The sequence below is a fragment of the Nannospalax galili genome, unplaced genomic scaffold (assembly GCF_000622305.1).
Source record: "Nannospalax galili isolate Female #2095 unplaced genomic scaffold, S.galili_v1.0 scaffold211, whole genome shotgun sequence".
NCBI lineage: Eukaryota > Metazoa > Chordata > Mammalia > Rodentia > Spalacidae > Nannospalax > Nannospalax galili.
Genome location: NW_008329624.1, coordinates 3,115,700 through 3,134,484, shown reverse-complemented (window position 1 = coordinate 3,134,484; position 18,785 = coordinate 3,115,700). Strand labels below are relative to the sequence as shown.

General features: G+C 46.3%; 1 protein-coding gene across 4 annotated transcripts in view; it reads right to left on the bottom strand.

Annotated features, from left to right (window-relative positions):
* Positions 1 to 1,575: 1,575 nt before the first annotated feature.
* Positions 1,576 to 18,785, bottom strand: part of Synj2 (synaptojanin 2) — a 105,632-nt gene continuing 88,422 nt past the window's right edge. For 3 of the 4 annotated variants that reach the window (XM_008839477.3, XM_029566745.1, XM_029566744.1), the window contains 9 exons: positions 18,049 to 18,267; positions 17,870 to 17,948; positions 17,055 to 17,223; positions 16,141 to 16,314; positions 14,152 to 14,286; positions 11,940 to 12,052; positions 10,347 to 10,455; positions 5,839 to 6,014; positions 1,576 to 3,981 (listed from right to left, as the gene is read on the bottom strand). In XM_008839477.3, coding sequence (XP_008837699.1) covers positions 3,259 to 3,981; positions 5,839 to 6,014; positions 10,347 to 10,455; positions 11,940 to 12,052; positions 14,152 to 14,286; positions 16,141 to 16,314; positions 17,055 to 17,223; positions 17,870 to 17,948; positions 18,049 to 18,267 — 1,897 coding nt within the window. In that variant the 3' untranslated portion in view covers positions 1,576 to 3,258. Of the gene's footprint in view, positions 3,982 to 4,855; positions 5,005 to 5,838; positions 6,015 to 10,346; positions 10,456 to 11,939; positions 12,053 to 14,151; positions 14,287 to 16,140; positions 16,315 to 17,054; positions 17,224 to 17,869; positions 17,949 to 18,048; positions 18,268 to 18,785 lie in introns of all 4 variants that reach the window. The other variant, XM_008839488.3, reaches the window with a different exon arrangement.

Here is an 18,785-nt window from a genome sequence, read left to right as displayed (position 1 = left end):
ATGTGAAAAACATTACCATTGAAATCTACCTGATGACTTTATATCCATGCTCAGATGCCAAAGAGCTCAGAAAGTAACCGACTGTGCCTAGTAATAATCAGATATATAGAGATTAGAAACACATATGCATCTTAGTGTTAGTTGTATTAAAAATGAATTTTTCTGTATGAAACTGTGTATTTTAATAATGAAATGGAGATCTTTTTTCAAAGTTTAAAACCTCATTTAATCTTATGTCTCATAGGGTTTATTTGGAGTGCAATATTGTAAATTGTTAAAAAATTAATAATAATTTTTAAAAATTTACAGCCAATTTTGAAAGAGCTGCATCTTAGCTCTGGAAACTGTTATTGAATATGTCAATGCTGTTGTAATGAAATGCCTCTTCTAATTATATGGTTATTAAATAAATAGTTAAAAAAAAAATAAGGCCATTCCAATTGTCCTTTTAGGAAGAAACACTGAGGTCTGGAGAGATGGCTCAGCAGTTAAGAGCACTGCCAGCTCTTACAGAGGACCTGGGTTTGATTCCCAGCACCCACGTGGCAGGTAACAACCATCTATAACTCCAGTTCCAGGGGATCTGATGCCCTCTTCTGACCTCCAAGGGCATTGAACAATGGGTGCACCTACCTACATGCAGGAATTACACTCGTACACATAAAATAAAAAAATAAAATATAAAGAAACTCTGGTGATTTGTACATTATTGTAAATTCAAAATCGAGTCTGTTGTTCAGTTTGAACACCCACGATCTAATATTTGTTCAGGTTTTTTGGAGACAGGATCTCCTGTAGCCCCAGCTGACCCAAAGCTTAGATCAGGCTAGCTTTGATCTCACAGAGATCTGCCTGCCTCTGCCTCTGGAGTGCCACCACGCCGGGCAACTTGTTCAGTTCTTAAACTGTGCACTTTTCCTTTTGACCCACAATTCTGGGCGTTAGTACTGTTCTTTGAGATTCCTGATGCATCTCCTCTGACGAGCACTCATCGTCATGGACTGTGTGTTTTCTTACTGCTGTTCTGTTATCTGGAACAAAGAAGAAACCTACAGATTGAGGTTCTTTCCAAACTGGAAGCAACTTCGGTGGAGCGGGCTTCTACTGGTTTTCAAATTCCTCATGTCTTTGGTGGGAGGTGGGAAAACAGCATAGGAAGAGAGTATTAGAGAAATCCTCCAATACTGACTGCACCTGCAGGTAGAAATGTGCATCCTGGCCAGTCCCAGTTTGCTTTTCCCAAGATTTCTCTCTGTAACAGACACCCGATATGTACAGCATAATATATTTTTTTTTTTGTCTTTATTGAGACAGGGTCTCCCTGTAGCCCCAGCTGTCCTGGAACTCACTATGTAGACCAGGCTGGCCTTGAACTCACAGAGATCCGCCTGCCTCTGCCTCTGCCTCCCAAGTGCTGGGATTAAAGGCGTGCGCCACCACGCCTGGCATAGCCTAATCTTTTAACAGATACACGTGCCAGAGAAAGCACCTGATCACTGACATGTGTCATTGTAACTGCTGACTACACGTATTAGCTACTTATTTCTGTGCACTGTTTCCTTTTTCCCAGATCTATTTGTGGATGAAAGTTGTAGATAAATGAACTTTTTGAGTGCCAGCTTTAAGTGCTTGTGAAATATCTTGAGACTGATAGTGAAAATAACATCTGAAACCGCAGTGGTCTGGTGGGTAATAAAGAATGTGGCCTGTCCCAGGCAAGATGGCCGTGACCACCCCAGCCATGAGGCTTGCCCCCAGGTCTTTGTTTTTGAGGCAGGGTTTGTTCTGTTACCCAGCTGGCTTTGACTGTCTGATCCTCCTGTTTCAAGTCTTCTGCAGCCAATGACCTTTTATTAACAAAAATGTATCTGCTTCAAATGGATTCTAGACCTTACAGCATTTAAAAAAAATATAAAACAGCATCATGATGTCTTTTTAATTTCTTGAATAGGTGAGAAGTGGTGTTGGAAACGTAGGAAAAATGGGCACACAACCATCAAACCTAATAGACATACAGATAACCCCGACAGGGATTCTTACAGTACAGGGGCAGGCAGCACTTTCCTTCCTGAAACCATACCTGGTAGATGGGGCAAAAACAAGCATTCTTTATATTACACCAATGAAAATATTATGGGCCAGTATGAGTTTTCACATTTTGTGCCTATATGTAATATGGACTTTACGGGGACCAGTGTCCACAAAATTTCATTCAGATGGGAGATGCAAATCGGGTTAAGCAGCACAGCATAGCACATGGCCATGGCCGTGTACAGGGCATGCAACGTCTATGGTGTGGTTGTAGGGGTCTCAGCTGGTCCAAACTGAGTGTAAGCTAATGGTGCATGCATCAGATCTGAAACAGTACTGACTCTAGCTTCCACAGGACTTACACATTATCAAGGATAGTACACATATCACCTCACCCCCAGTATCTGTGAGATCAGTTCCAGGATCTTGAGGTACCAAAAATTCTTAGGTGCGCAAGTCCCCAATGGCACAGCATTTGCGTATTTCCTACATATCCTCCTGTACGTGTTAAATGATCCCTAGATGACTTAGAATACGTAATGCAGTATAAATGCTGTACACGGAACTGTTTCGCTGCAATGTTTGGGGAGTAATGATCAAAACATACTTGTTCAGCACAAATGCAGTCTTTCTGATCAGCAGCTGGCCAAGCCTGGAGACAGAACCTGCAGCTGTGAAGGGCAACTCCACAGACACCAGGGCTCATAGGAATGTACAGTCCAGGCACTTTGTTGGCCTAGCTGCTGTTTCCAACTCTGGCTTTTTTTTTCAGTTATCCTGGCCAGAATCCCTCCTAATGGTCCCAACTGCTTTTAATGTCATCCTTTATACATCCACCAGTTATCCCAGATTAAAATACAAACAACAACAACCAAATCACATCCACACATAAATGGACCAGCTATTTAAAATTCAATGGGAGAGAACCTCCTGGACAGCTAGATTTCATTCCTTTAAAATCTATGTGTTGGATCTAACAGCTGGTTTTCCATTCCCCTGAGAGCAAGCTTAAAATGCACAGGGCTTGGGTGAAACGTTTTGGTGACTGAGTAATACTCTTACCGAATGGGAAACAGTTTTTGTAAACTACGTAAGAGTGACAAATGCACAGAGTTTCAGTCTGACTTTAAATAGCATCCCCTTTGACCCAGTCAAGCGATGCCCATGAGGTGAACATTCTGCAGGAGAATGTCTTCAAAGTAGACAGGCCATACTTTCGTCAGCAGGTCAAACGCCTAACGTTGTCCTCTTATCCTTGTTACTGACTGTCACCCAGTGACTGAAGTCTTTTTCGCCATGGTCTGGTGGGAGTACCCTCTGAGCCACAGGAGTGTGGACCTGTGCTGTGTCCCTGCGTGTCCTCTCAGGGCTCCTGGGCCCCTCACCTGAAGGGTCAGAGCTCTTGAGTAACCAGGTATCATTCAACAGCTTAGGGTGGTGGAGAAGGCTCCAGAAGGGATCCTGGTAATCGCCAAGAGGAGAGGCTGCCTCGGGCCTCATCATTCTGGGGCCATCAGTTTCAGGGCTTATGGCGGTTGAAGTGCCAAGAAAACCCACTTGTGGACAGAGTGGATCTGGATCAGGCTGGAGTCCAGGTGGGCAGCTGCTGGAGCATGTGAGGCTCTGGAGAAGTTGGCTGTTGCTCTGCAGGACCTGCATGTGGAAGGCTGCTGGGGCAGACTTCTTCCTCCTCGGGGGCACCCTGGGTGCCAGAGATGGAGCCTCTGGAGGTGGTAGCTCGGTGGCTCCTGTCATGGGAGGGGCTTCTACTGCTAGCTTGCTGCTGCTGGGCCTCCTCTCAACACCTTTCCCAGGCTGAAATGTTCTTGGTTTGGGAACGGGTGGAACTCGAGGGGCTGCCACTGGAGGAGGGGTCTCAAGGCCCATGTCCAGGGGGCCGATGGTAAAATGGACAGGCTGCGGCTCAAGCTGTTCTTCCGGTGGCGTGGACTGAGAAAGGGCAAGACAGAGCATAGTGAGAAGTCAGCAGATGGGAAATGGGCACGCAGAGAACACTCGGAAGGGATCAGAGATGAGCCAGGCTGAGCCAGCCAGTTTGAGATCAGACTGAAAGGCCAGCGCTGTGAAGAGGCGCGGAGAAGCCCACAGCCCAGCAAGGGCAATGAACAATGAGTGGAAGTTTTAAAACCAGGGCCACAGAGGGTAATTTGCAACCAAGTTGTCTGACAAAGTGGGTAGCGCTCTTCCCTTATGCACAGAACCTCTCTGAAAATGCTCTTTTTGAGGCTACGGCGGGAACAGGTGATTCGGTGCACACCGTGAACCGTGCTGGGGGAGCGTGGTCGAGCGCAGAACCCACTCAAGGACCAACAGGACCAACGGCTGTGCTCTCTCCTTGAATCTTTTGCCTTTAAATTTAGACAAAGGGAGAGCTTTACGCCAGGACGTCACTTCTGTATCTCTGCCTTAAAACTGCACATGGCAAAGTGAAGCAGCTGGGGCTAGCAGTAGCTCAGCACTGGGTTCTCGTGTTTCCTTTGGAGCTTTAGAAAATGGATTGAAAACGTAATCTTTCTCCCACCAGCCTCACACCAAACCACTGCAGCCACGGGAGGATGAATCCAGTTCTGCTCCTGGCTTTGGAAAGCAACGACAGAGCGAGTACACAGAAGAGGAAGAGGAAAGAAGGCCATTTTGTAAGAAAGAAGGGAAAACGGACAGGCAGCTGCTAGCCAAAGCAGGACAGAAGCAAAGCACACTCACAAAACACAAAGCAAGCTCGGTGCAGGGCCACGTGACAGAGCGACCGCACTGGGCAGCTGGACAAGCAGCAATCACTCTGTGGCACCCAGGCAGGGATTACCGAGTAGCCCGCTCCTAGAACTGGGATCAAACAGAAGATCCAGAAGTGTCTACGGGTGCCAGTCTCTGGGCAGCTACCGTCCTTACAAACTCATGTCTTTGCAGCAGTAAGCAAGGCGGAGGAGCTTGCGAGCGAGAGCAGAAAACGATCTGCAAGAAAAGTGGTAAGAGAGCTGTGGGGCCTCCAGGAGACCGTGGCCATGTGAGTGCAGGGCAAAGCTGCTAATCTAGGAGCCAGTTAGTGTTCCCTGTGTGTGGAGGGGGGTGCTGTATGTTTGTGATGTCTGTGTGTGGAGGGGGTGCTGTATGTTTGTGATGTCTGTGCCATCAAGGCAAGGGGTCAGGAGGTGGACACGCCTGTGTCCAGGAGGCCAGGAAGATGGTGGATGTCCTGCTCTCTCATTCTGTGCTGTATTCCTTGGAGCTAAGGACTCTCATAGAGCCTGGAGCTAAGCTGGAGCTAGCTAAGCCCCAGCAATCCTCCTGTCTCTGCCCTTGTCTCCGGGGTTACAGGTGCATGTGTGTCTACATCCCACTTTTTATGTGAGTGGCAGGATCGAAACTTGTGACCTCATGCTCGCACAGCAAGTGCTCTTTCCCACTAAGCCATCTCCCCAGCCCCCTGGTTAGTGATTTTCTAATGCACACACACCACCACAAACAAGTGGCAGCACTGAACCGCTTGGGAGAAAGCATCTCATAGGCATTGCCTGTGGAACTCAGAACTCAGGAAGCAGCGATTCTGAGCCATTCACAGCTGTCATGGTGAGCATCTGGGAAGGAGAGTCAGCTCCCTGTTCTGCCCAGCAGAGGCAAAGATGCAGCAGGGAGATGAGGGGAAAGTGGTTGCCAAACAAACCTTTTTCCTGCTAGAGGTAGCTGAGTCTGGGTTGCAGGTGTGGGTGGAAAAACCAAATTCACCAGACTTTTGTCTTTGATAAAGGGCAATTTTGGAGTGATCAGCTCACAGGGCTTGAATCTTACCTTTCCTGTCCTCCTCAACATTGGCTTCTTGATGGCGGGAACCCTGGGTGCAGGCCGACGGGGCAGGACTGGGGGCCCTAGGGAGGTCTCTGGTTTGGTCCCCCCCAACACAGGCTCTGGCTTGAAGGATCCTTGGTCTCTGGGGGCCATGGCATTTGGGGCTGCTTCTGGGATACCTGAACCATAAAATCACACAGCTCAAGTGCAAGGACAGTGGAATTCACTGCACAAATGAAACTTCAGACAGTCTGTATCTCAACGATGACTTATTAATTCAGTGTATTTCCTTGTAGCTGCAAAGAAATCCTTATGGTTTGACAGAACTAGGCAGCTAGGTCTGCTTCCTTATGGTTTGACAGAACTAGGCAGCTAGGTCTGCTTCCTTATGGTTTGACAGAACTAGGCAGCTAGGTCTGCTCCCAGCTTCACACACTCACCTCCACAGGGGTAGGGCCTGGGACACATGGGCCCTGTGGAGAGATCAGTGAGACCCTGGCACCATATAAAAAATTTCACATATACCTGTATTTCTCAAGGGAGAAGGTCCATATGCATCAACATTTCAATAGGAGCAGACCAAGAACATGTTTCATTGAGATGGTGGGTAGATTTCAAGCCTCAAAGCTCTATAAACACGTGTATCTCCAGAGTTGCTTTCTTTTTAAATAACAGTTTTGTTGAAATATAATTTACCGACCTATAACTACCTAATTCCCAATAAAGGAGGCAAAAACATATGTTGGAGAAAAGACAGCCTATTCAGTTAACGGTGTTGGCAAATTGGACTTCTACCTGAAGAAGAATGAAACTAGATCCATAACTTTCACCTTGCATAAAAATTAATTAAAAATGGATCAAAGACCTTAATTTAGAACCTGAAACTTCTAGATGAAAATATAGGGAATACTCTTCAGGACATTGGGGTAGGCAAGATCTTTCTGAACAGACCATCAATAGCACAGGAACTAGCGCCAAGTATCAACAGATGGGACTACGTGAAATTAAAAGGCCTCTGCACAGCAAAGGACACTATCAGCAGAGCACACAGACAACACACAGAATGGGAGAAAATCTCTACTAGCTCATCAGATAAAGAGAAAATATTCAGAACATACAAAGAACTGTTAAATATCAAGGAAATAAAATGACCAGTCAACAAGTGGGCCAATGAACTGAATAGACAGTTTTCAGAAAAAGAAACACAAATGGGCAACAACTATTTTAAAAGGTGTTCAACATCCCTAGTCATCAGGGAAATGCAAATTAAAACTACTTTGAGAGACTACCTTTCCCCAGTCAGAATGGCTATTATCAAGAAATTTGACACTAAATGCTGAAGAGGATGTGGAGAGAGGAAATCTTATTTATTGTTGGTGGGAATTTATTGGTAGTCATTATGGAAATCAGTCTGGAGGTTCCTAAAAAGATTAAAAATAGAGCTACCAGCCAGGTGTGGTGGCGCACACCTTTAATCCCAGCACTTGGGAGGCAGAGGCAGGTGGATCTCTGTGAGTTCAAGGCCATCCTGGTCTCCATAGTGAGTTCCAGGACAGCTGGGGCTACAGGGAGACCCTGTCTCAAAAAGACAAACAAACAAACAAAAAAAATAGAGCTATCATATTACCCAACTATCTCACTCTGGGGCATATACCCAGAGAATGCTCTACTTTACTACAGAGATATTTATATATCATGTTTATTGCTGTTCTATTCATATAGCAAGGAAATGGAACCAATCTAGCTGTCCATTAGCAGGTGAATGGATAACGAAAATCTGGCACATATATAAAATGAAATACTATTCAGCACTAAAGAAAAATGAAATTACACAATTCACAGGAAAATGGATGGACCAAGAATGTGTAATATTAAGTGAGGTCACTTAGTCTCAGAAAGCAAAAAAAAAACACATGTTCTCCCTCATATGTAGATCTCAGTCTATAATGTAAACATGGACATATATAAACAAATACCTGTGTTGGGGTGTTATAATATTTAGACATAGGAACAATAAAGGGTAATTTTAAAAAGCATAGATTTTTTTTTTGTGTGTGTGTGGATATGTGAATTTAACTTTCTGGGTACTGAAGTAGCAAGAACCGTTTCTGCATTCCAGTATGCGTGCTCCTTTTAAGGCAGGGATTGTGAAAGGTGGGCTTTCTTTTTAATTGCATTGACCATTAATGCAATAGAAATTAGACATGAATACATTTTTCACATTAACCCACTTAGAAAAAGTAACTTTTTTGTTAATTTGTAACCTGAAATTTTTCCTTTTTGTCTGTTTAAAACTAATCAAAAAATTCTATTACACTGTTAATTAATACATAAATTGTACAGCTTACATAAAGTATGGTTTAAAAAAAGAAATAAAACTCACCTACTGTAAAATTTATCCATTGTAAGTGCACATTTAAGCCTCCCAAAGCAGCACAATCATCACTACTATCCAGTTCTAGTGCACTTTTGTTATGCTAAAAGGAAACCTCAGAGCATTTCAGTCATGCTTCACTCCCTCTTTCTAGCATGGACAGCACTAACAACCTTCTTGCTCTACGGATGTAGAGGTTTGAATGAGAATGTCCCCCATAGGCTCCAAGTATCTGGACATTTTTTCCCCAGTTGGTGGCACTGTTTTGGGAGGTCTTAGAAGGTGTGACTATGCTGGAAGAAGCACGTCACTGGGGGTGGGCTTAGAGAGCCCTGAAGCCTTGCCAGATCTCCAGTTGCCCTCTTGCTTCCTGTGCCTGCTTGAAGATGTAGAACCTAGCTCCTCTTCCTCCTCCAGTCACCTCTGCCACCATGCCTCCCTGCCATGATGGACTCTTACCTCTTTGGAACCATAAGTGCAAATAAACTCTTCCTTCTATAAATTGCTTTGGTCAGTGTTTCTATCACAGCAACAGAAAAGTAACTAATACAGTGGATTTACCTATTCCAGGCAATCTGTACACGTGGAATCACACAGTATATGATTTTGTGTCTGACTTCTTTCAGTTAGCATAACATGTTCAAGGTTTACCCAAGCTGCAGCATGTGTCAGTACGTTTCCATGACTGACTAATACTCCATTTTATGGATCTACCATATTTTTTTTTCTCTCTCTCTTTTTTTTTTTTTTTTGGTCTTTTTGAGACAGGGTCTCCCTGTAGTCCCAGCTGACCTGAACTCATTATGTAGAGCAGGCTTGCCTTGAACTCACAGCAATCCACCTGCCTCTGCCTCCCAAGTGCTGGGACTAAAGGCGTGTACCACCACACCTGGCCAGATCTATCATATTTTCTTTATCCATTTATCAGTTAATGGGCACATGGGGTGTTACATTTACAGTTTTAGTTATTTTTTTAAATAAAAAATGAAACCATCTGTGCTGTACAATCTTGCAACAGCGCCTCTCAGCTTCCGAACCCATGCCTCTCCTTTAATGTTATTTGAGAATTCCAAGTCAGTTAGCTACACTGGCTAAGCCACATTGGGCAATTATAATTGCATATGGCTTTACAAAGGGCATAATCTCTCCACTTCAAAAGAAATTCTGGATTAAGGTTCAAACCAAAATGAATGTTAGTTAGGAAATTCCAAGGTAAGACAGGATAACAAGGGTTAAGTGAAGGACAGCAACAAAAACATGATCAGGATTGGAAGAGCCAGAGGCGGCGGACGACCGCAAGAAAACTGTCTTCCAGACAGCAGGGCTGTTGCACAAACTCACAGCTACTGTGATAGCATCACAGGACATGAAGTCAAGGGAGAGCAGAAAGAAGGGGGTGAAGATGTGGGGGGACTTGAATATGATCAAAATACATTGTAGGAAATTCTCAAAGAATCAATACATTTTTTAAATTAACAGGCAGTGTGACAGGGAGACACCCCTGCCTGTCAGCACAGGGTTGATTCATACTTTCCCTGGATTTAAAAGGTGGAATTTGTGTTTGAAATGAGGCCATCATGACTGTCTCGTCACACCTGGAAGGATGAGTTAGTACCTGCAACAGTAACCTTATTTTTTTTTCTTCCATCATGTGAGTCTCAGGGATCAAATTCAGGTCATCGGACTCAGTGGCAACTGTCTTTACCTGCAGTGCTATCTCGCTAACCTTTTTAAAAGTACACTTTGTTTGCTTCTCTCTTAAATGCTGCTTAATCATCATGGAATTATTTTTATTTCCTGAATGTAATTTTACAAATAACTCTGGGCATGGTGGCACATCCTTTAATCCCAGCACTTGGGAGGGAGAGGCAGGCTCCTCAGGATCTCTGAGGGTTCAAGTCCAGCTTGGTCTACATAGTGAGTTCTAGGCCAACTGGGGCTACAGGGAGACCCTGTCTAAAACTAAATAAAAACATAAATAAATACAAATAAAATATTAAGGCCACTTCCATTTAATATTACATCCCCCAAAATAAAACCAACCCAGCTCTTTCCTAGGCCACTTTCAGTAGGAGGACGAATAGGGGAGTGGGCATTCTCCCTTGGCTAGGAAGGAGGTTCCCAAAAGGCCACCTACCTCTGCTGGCTTCCAGGAGACATCGGATTGCTTCTTCTGCCTCCTGTGCATTGGTGGTTTTGATCTGCTTGACGTTGTAAGGTTTACTTATTCCGGTTCTAGCTTTTGGCTTAACAACACAATCAGGGAGAAATGGATTAGCACAGGTAGGAAATCAGCCTCTACAGTGCATGGTGTGTCCACCACCTGCTGGTCTGCATAGGAGGTAGTGTTCTGCATGTGAATGTGAGCCACGCAGAGCCATGGATGCACCCACTAAATCTAAACTACATCCCTCAGTGTCTTTCCCAACCCCTGAAGAAAAGGAACGCAATAATGGTCAGTGCTGAAGACCTTTGACCCCCAGACGGGGTGGTGACAGGTTTTCACAATGCGGGCAACCATCTTCTGTCTTTATTTCAATGGCCAGGTAATAAGAGCTGGAGAGCACAACCAGGGGCATGCCTTCCGTGGTCTGCCTGAGCATGAAAATACCTTTCATATACATGTTTCCCAGCTGCATTTTCTACCTCTTCACCCACAGCTCCTGGGCTGTCTGAAACCCCACCCTTGTTACTGTACATTCTGGGATCCAGTCAACTCCTAAGCCTGCCTTGACTGCACATGACAACCTGTAGCTTTCTGAGCTCATCACACTGCCTTCATCTCCTTCTCCTCCCCACTGGCCTTCACTGGCATCTCCATAATCAGCTCAGGAGCCCTCTGGAAGAACACCTACACTACCACAAGTCTGTAGTCCTGTGTTGGCCTTAGCCATATGCCTCTACCACCATGGTTATTTAGGTCCAGTGGGTCTCTCTGTAGCTTTGTCTCTCAATTAACCTTCTGTGCTGGATGGCTTTAGTGTCAACTTGACATACCTGGGTTGAGGGAGCCTCAATTGGGGAATTGCCTCTATTGGACTGGCCTGTGGCCATGTCTGAGGGGCATCTTCTTGATGAGTGATGTGGGAGGGCCCAGCCCACTGTGGGTGGTGCCACCCCTGGGCAGGTGGGCCTGTGTTGCACAAGAAAGCAGGCTGAGCAGGGGCCAAGGGAGCAAGCCAGTAAGCAGCGTTCCTCCATGGCCTGTGCTCCAGCTCCTGCTTCCAGGTTCCTGCCCCGAGTTCCTACCTTGGGCTCCCTAATGAACTGTGACCTGGGAGATGTAAGCTGAATAAACCCTTTCCTCCCCAAGTTGGTAGTGGTCAGAGTGTTTTGTCACAGCAATGAAGAAACAAACCAGGACACCTTCCATCAGAATGACCAAGCTAATATGAATTACTCCTTTCCTTTGCATGCCACTCAATGCTCTACAGATCCAGGCAAAGGCAAGACTCGTAAGGAGTGAAAGATGACTCTGGAAGGTGCAGTCCTCCTTGCAGGGGCACCATGGGCTCTTCATCCCAAGTGCTTTTTCTGAAAATGCTCTGCAAACCACTTACAGTCCTGCAAAGAAGCTTCCACTAGATGTTGGGGCCCTAAGGGCGAGGTAGTAGGCAGGGAGAGACTAAGGTGGGACATATTTCCTGAAAACAAGCAATCCCAAGCGATGGGGGGGGGCCTCAAGTTTGAAATGCTGACTACTTCCTGGGAGCCGAACAGAGGGACTCACTGGTTGCTGAGGTGCTCCTGGTAGAAGTTTTGCTGTCTGCAAGATTGAATACTGCCCATGAGTGCCAGAGGAGATGGATACATCTGAGACTGACTTCTTCACCATTAAACCAGCTGTGAACATGAACAAGGGCAGAGTGTCAGCCTTAGAGATTGGGAACATGCCAGCTAGCTCCAAGATGCCGGGAGGAGGTGACGCGAGGCCGGACACAGCTGTGGTCAGGTGTGCAGACTCACAAGTCATACACAACACTCCCCGGCAGGCCCCACTGAAATCTCCAAAGTTTCTCTTTGGGGCTATGGCTGTGGCTTAGCAGTAGAGTGCTTGTGTAACATACATGAGGCCCTGGGTCCCATCCCCAAACTACAAGAAAACCAAAATGGTTTCCTTTTGATTCTCTAACAGCTTAGCCCACTCACAGATTCTCTAGAGAAGCACAATTTGAATGCAAATTTAAATATAAAACCAATTGATTTATAAGTGGTTTAAAACACATGATCAACCCAAATTTTAAAATCTGTTTTAAAAAATGTGTGTGTGTATGTGTGAGATGTGTGCGTGATGTGTATGTACATGTTTGTGTGTGAGGACACGTGCATGCCACGGCGAGCATTTGCCGATAGGAGGACAACCTTTGGGTTTGGTCCTTGGCTTCCACCTTGCAGGGCCTCCCGTTGTGTGTGCTGCATATGCCAGGCTAGCTGGCTTTCCAGGTTCTAGGGGATTCTCCTGTCTCTGCCTCCATCTCACAGCAGAGTGCTGGGATTACAGACATGTACTATTTTGCATTTGGCTTGTACATGGGTTCCCAGGATCTAAACCCAGGTTGCCAGATTTACGTGGCAAATACTTTTACCCAGTGAGCCATCTCCTCAGCCCTAGGACGAATTAAAATATATTTTATTTATTATTTTTATTTTATGTGTATGAGTGTATATTGCCTACATGTGGTAAGTACACCTGTGTTGTGCAATGCACATGAAGGTCAGAAGAGGGTGTCAGAGGGTGTCAGAACCCCTGGAACTGGAGTTATGGATGGCTGTTACCACCATGTGGGTGCTGGGAAACAAACTCAGGTCTTTTGCAAGAGCAGTAAGCACTTTTAGCCAATGAGCCATCTCTTCAGCTCCATATTTTATTTTTAATTTTTAAAAAATTTACTTTTATTTTGTGTATGACTGTTTTGTCTGCATGTATATAAGTACACCCATGTATACATGGGTGCATATATGCATTGCCCACAGAAGTCAGAGGAGCATGTCAGATCCTTTGGCACTGGAGTTACAAACAGTTATTAACTGCCATGTGAGTACTGGGAATTGAAGGTGGATCTTGCTGAGCCATCTCTCCAGCCTCTATTTTAAATGTTGAAAATGTATTTTTTGAGATATGGTCTCACTATGTAGCCTAGGATAGCTCTAAACTCCATCCTCTTGTCTGTCTCCTACCATACCTTGCTTATAAATTTCATATTTTTAGTATATTTTTATTTTCAGAAAAGCAAAAGTAGATCTCGGAAGTTGTGCCCTTCTGGCTTTCCGCGGACTACTACAGTGATAGTAGCTGTGGGAAAACCCAATTTTGAAAAGAACAGCTTAGGAAAATCGGTGTTTGACTGTCATGGGGAGAACTATAACAGTATAAAACAGAAGCAGACCAAAAGCAAGTCACAAGTTCATTGTGGGATTAAGGCAAGTTTGACAGGAAAAGCATTATTGGAGAGCCTGGAAGAAAATCACCATCCTGAGGGGGCCTGGTTTCCAGGGAGAGCCTGGCTAAGGCAGAAGGTGAGGATGCTGGGAACTGGAGGTGGGGCATGGCCTGGACCACGGGCATGCATGCTAGAGTCTGGGTGGGCCAGACTCCCAAGAAGCAGAGAGGTTTGGGCATCTGTCAAGGAAACAAGAGCTTGACTACATTTCCTCTCAGGGCTATGGCTGTTTCCCACTCTAAAGGTTTCAAACTGAAGGCAGCTAGAAGCAAAAGCCGGGCCCCAGGATGACCAGCTTTTTTAAGGCTTACCTCATATGCCATGAGAAACCAATGACCTCTGGCATTGAACAAATACTGGATTTAAACAAAAAAGGAGCCCAAGGTAGGGAGAGCGCCAGGGGTGACTCAGCAGCAGCTTAGAGCCATGTTTTCAGTAGCAGAAGGTGTGCAGTTATTCTCGGCAGGCATTGTGGCAAGCTCAGAGCAAGCGAAGTCTTACTTGGAGGGGGGGGTCTCTGCGGTGGGTGAGGTGGCCGAGGCCTATTGGGGACCGACAGGGACCTGCTCGGAGAACGGTGGCGGAAATCTCCAATGACTTCCAGCTCCTGCTTTAACTCCACCAGGTCAGCATCATCTGGAGGACATGGTGGATGTGAGAAAGAAAGTCTCTTCCAAATGCACCTGATCAGAAATGGCTCTATGCATGGAGCATACCCCTGGGTAGGAGTGCTGAGGAACAGCCAGGGCTGTGTGTGTGTGTGTGTGTGTGCGTGTGTGTCTGATTCAGGATCAGCACCTCTCTGTGTCGGGGTGAGAGGATATTCAATGCCTGCTTAGAATACTCAGTGAACCTAGTTTGTTTGCCAGACTTGTGAGACCTTTACATTTTAACAAATAGGCAGGCCTGTTTCCTTTCAAAACAATCAGCCACACTTCCACACTGAGCAGAGAAGACAATGAAACCAGAGCCCCTAAAGATTCACCCCACCTCAGGGAAGAGAACAAAATTCCTCACTCAACAATGTGGGCTTCAGTTTTGGAAGCTCAGAATATTCTTCCTTCTCTGCCTGGCAGCCAATAGAAAGTTCCTAAATATAAGAAGCTTCTGCTAGCCACTTCCTGAGTGCTGCCACTGTGACTGGCCTGGCACGTCCCTCCTAAGAGATCAAGAGGGGCCTGAGGAGGTGACTGCTTCTGTGTTATGACATGCACAGCAAGGCCAGTCAGAGGTCTTCTCTCCTACAGCACAATGCGGTGTCTCACCTCCACTGGCTCAACCTCACGTCTCAGAATGAACAGGGTTCTGAGAAGTGCAGAGGAGACGGCCTCTCAGTGCCCACCAGGGACCATTGTTGGTAGTGTAATGCTCACTCTGCCCTGGCCCTTAGAGGCTTCCCCAAAGATGATCTCTTCCCCAAAGGGCTTATGCCATTTGTAATGCCCACAACATAGGGATAGCAAACAAAGCCCCTCAGTTTTCCAAGAAGGTCACTATTCCTGACCTGGGTGTGTGGCTTTCTCCTGGGTGGGTGTCATTCTCCAAACCTGGCTGTGTCCCCTCTTCCCCTACCAAATCCAAATCTCTATGGCAGACTCCAGTCCGGAAGGTTGAAAGCTCCCAGAAGTCCCAGGGAGGCAAGCTACTGATTAGTTTGCAGACCATTATCCAATCAAAGGAACATGTGAGGGGTTTTGTGTGTGTGTGTGTTTGTACCTCTCCTGGCAAGAGACCTTTTTCCCTAGGAAGCACCTTAATTTCCTGTCTGGCCATGCTCTGCATTTCCAGCCCCAGCTCTGGGTTAGTGCTGCCTTCCTTCTGACAGTAACTGACAGTGGAAGGCAATGTGGGCATTTTTGGATGGACCAGACTTGACTTAGTCTAATACTTTTACCATTTAATCCAGGATTTGCAGTTCAAGCCACACAACCTTTTAGCTCTCTTAATTCTTTTTTTTTTTTTTTGGTTTTTTTGATACAGGGTCTCCCTGTAGCCCCAGCTGACCTAGAACTCACTATGTAGACCAGGCTGGCCTTGAACTCACTGTCTCCCAGTGCTAGGATTAAAGGCCTGTGCCGCCACACCCAGCAACTCTCCTTAATTCTAAAATAATAATGCTACTGTACAATGTGACATTATGTGGATAAAACAATGCATCGGGACATAGAGACTGAATGTGTCTTTTTAGGGATTCAACCAGAAGAGTATTGGGGAACAATATCACAAATGTAAAAGCAGTTTCTACAGAACTGTGGTCTCTTGAATATGCAGAAGAAGCAGAATTCTTCTGTCGTCAGGAGTTAGAGGGACATAGGTTTAAATGAAAGACTGAGAGGATTTGGTATATGGTAGCTGGAGTTCTCCCCACGGCCCAGTTCTATCACTTTGTGCCTTCCTGCCACTCTTCTCCTGGGACCTGTGCACTTGACATCACACCTTCAAGAGAAAAAGACACTGTTCCAGCTCAGCTAGGAAAGGTGGTGGAGATACCTTTGTACGTTGGACGCTGCTGCTTTTTGGCTAGCGCAGGGGACTTGCTAGTTGGTGCTACTGCTGTAGAGCTCATGGCATCTAGAGGGTCATCTCCACCCAGCTCACTGTCTGACACCACAGGCTGTCCAAGCTCATCCACCAAATAGTCTTCGTCCTCTTCTAGAACATCCCCTTTGGAGGAAGAAAGAATCACACAAGAGTGAAAGCATTAATGTGCAACAGCCCAGCCTTCCATAGCAGGCCTGTCTTGCTAGTATCATAGTTGTAGTTAATCCTGTTAACTTGCTGGGCCTGAGGGAAACTTAGGAGATGGCGAGGCACACTCAGGGGTCTGTCTGTGAGGGCCTGTTCAGAGAGGATTAACTTGGGGAAGAAGGCCTGCCCTGAATGTGGGGCAGCATCCCATAGACCCCTGGAATAAAAGGAGAGAGTCTGGGGCACTGGCATTCTCCACTTCCTGTGCACAGGGAGGTGAGTAGACACTGTCACACATTCCCACACCACGAGGTTCCGCTTCACCAGAGACAACAGAGCCAAGGGCTATGGATAAAACCCTCTGAAACTGTGAACCAAAATGAAGAATGTCTCCCTTGTAAATTGTCCATGTCAGACATTTGGACACAGGGAAGCCAACATAATCTGCCAGCAGCCAGGTCCCCAGGCAGCTCTCCATCTCATACAGCCTTCAAGCCACTGTTACCATGAGTGAGGGAATCTCCTTGGCCCTTCGTTTCCTGCATCATCCCACATGCGATCACTGGACCACATGGATGTGATTCACAGCTGTCACATGGATGTGACTCGCACATGTCAACGTCCTCTATAACCCTTGCAAGGTGGGGTTTTTGAAAATGACTGTCAGCTTGTCACCAGGAGAACTGTCTGCCTGTCCCCTGGGCAGGGCCACACACCTTCTGACTCATAGTCTAAACTTGCGAAGTCGAAGTTTTCCTCCAGCAAACAGGAGTTGGCAGTGGGGGACATGGGGACCATACTGTCTCGTTTCCGAATGAGCTCCTCTCTCAGGCCTTTCAGCCAGTCTTTGGTCTTTGGTCGAATCTTCACGGCTCTGCCTTTCACCTGGGAGGACAGCGGGCCAGAGAAAACAAAGAAAAGTCATGATGGCTCCTTTCTGCCATAGTCTCTCTAACCTGTGCACCAGGCACAAAACCAATGTTTTTATTCTGCCGAGAAAAGCAGAAGTCCAGACCCCAGGCAGGCTTAGCCCAGTTCTCACACCTGGGTGGAATAAAGTTGAACTGTCATTGGCAGCTTTTCAGTCTATGAAAATTTAAAACAAGATCTCATTAAAATGGAACTAGCTGCATGTCTTAAGGTTGAATATTGAGAGAAAGATAGAAACTCTTCCCCATGGAGGTGGGAACAAAGAACTCTGTGGGAAGCACACTCCTGCAGGTGGAATGGGCTAGCTCTGAGACATGAGGCCCAGATGGAGACTCTCAGCTGCTCCCCACCATGGGTCTATACAGGTAGGGCACAGGCCAGGCCCAGAGGAAGGGAAAATGTAGCCACACAGACACGGCCACATAGACACGACGGCCACATAGACACAGCCACACAGACATAGCCACATAGACATGGCCACATAGACACATACACATAGACACAATGGCCACATAAACACGGCCACATAGACACAACAGCCACATAAACACGGCCACACAGACGTGGCCACATAGACATGGCCAAATAAGAGCCACTTTACCTTCATGCCATCCACATCTAGGACACTGAGAGCCGAGTGGCTGTCTGCAAAAGTCACCAACATCTGCCCCTGGTTGATACTGGGACATAGGAGATAAGCCAGTCAACACCAGGAACTTTCTGCCACTCTCCTGAATCCCGCTGACACCCTAGAACCCACACCTGAGGGGTTGTGGTTACCGGACAAGAATGATCGTCCCATAATTCCCCAAGGTCTGCATAAGTTCTGTGCGCAGGTCCTCAGGAAACTCATTTTTCTCCTCTAGGGTTGGTGACTGAAGGTTTACCACAACAGTGGCATCCAGGGGACCCTGGATAGAGGACACTTCCTGGAAAACCCTCTCCCGGGCACCCACATCAACTTCTTGCACTTCTACCTCTACGACAGCAAGCACAGGTCTGCATCCAACATAGAAGAGAAGACAGTGCACAACAGTTATCCTGGACAGGTCATACCCAGCTCCCAACCTCCCTCTGTCTGCCTGAGCTCTGCTGTAAGAATAATGTCAGCCCATGAACCCCACAGGCCAATGTCTATGCTGGCAATGTAGCCCTTCGCTTTGCCCACTCTTAGTGATATCTTGGCATTTTTGCCTACAGCTGATTTGAGAGGGAGAACATCCACTACAGGAGTCTGTGCACACCAGCAGCCATCAGCAAAGGCTTCCAAGGATGTGGAGAAGCAGCCCTTGGCCCCTGCTGGAGTTCAAGCTCCTCACATGGCCACATGGCAATCTAAGACACTCACAACTTTATCTCTTGGTTTACAAAGCTCATTTCTAGGACTTTATTCTAGGGAAACAACCAGAGATTGGGACAGAGATTTCCATAGGAGGCTGACAGTTTATACTACAGCACGGTTAAGGGAAGGGGAGAAAGGCAGACAGGATGTAAAGATTCTGGCCCACATTTACCAC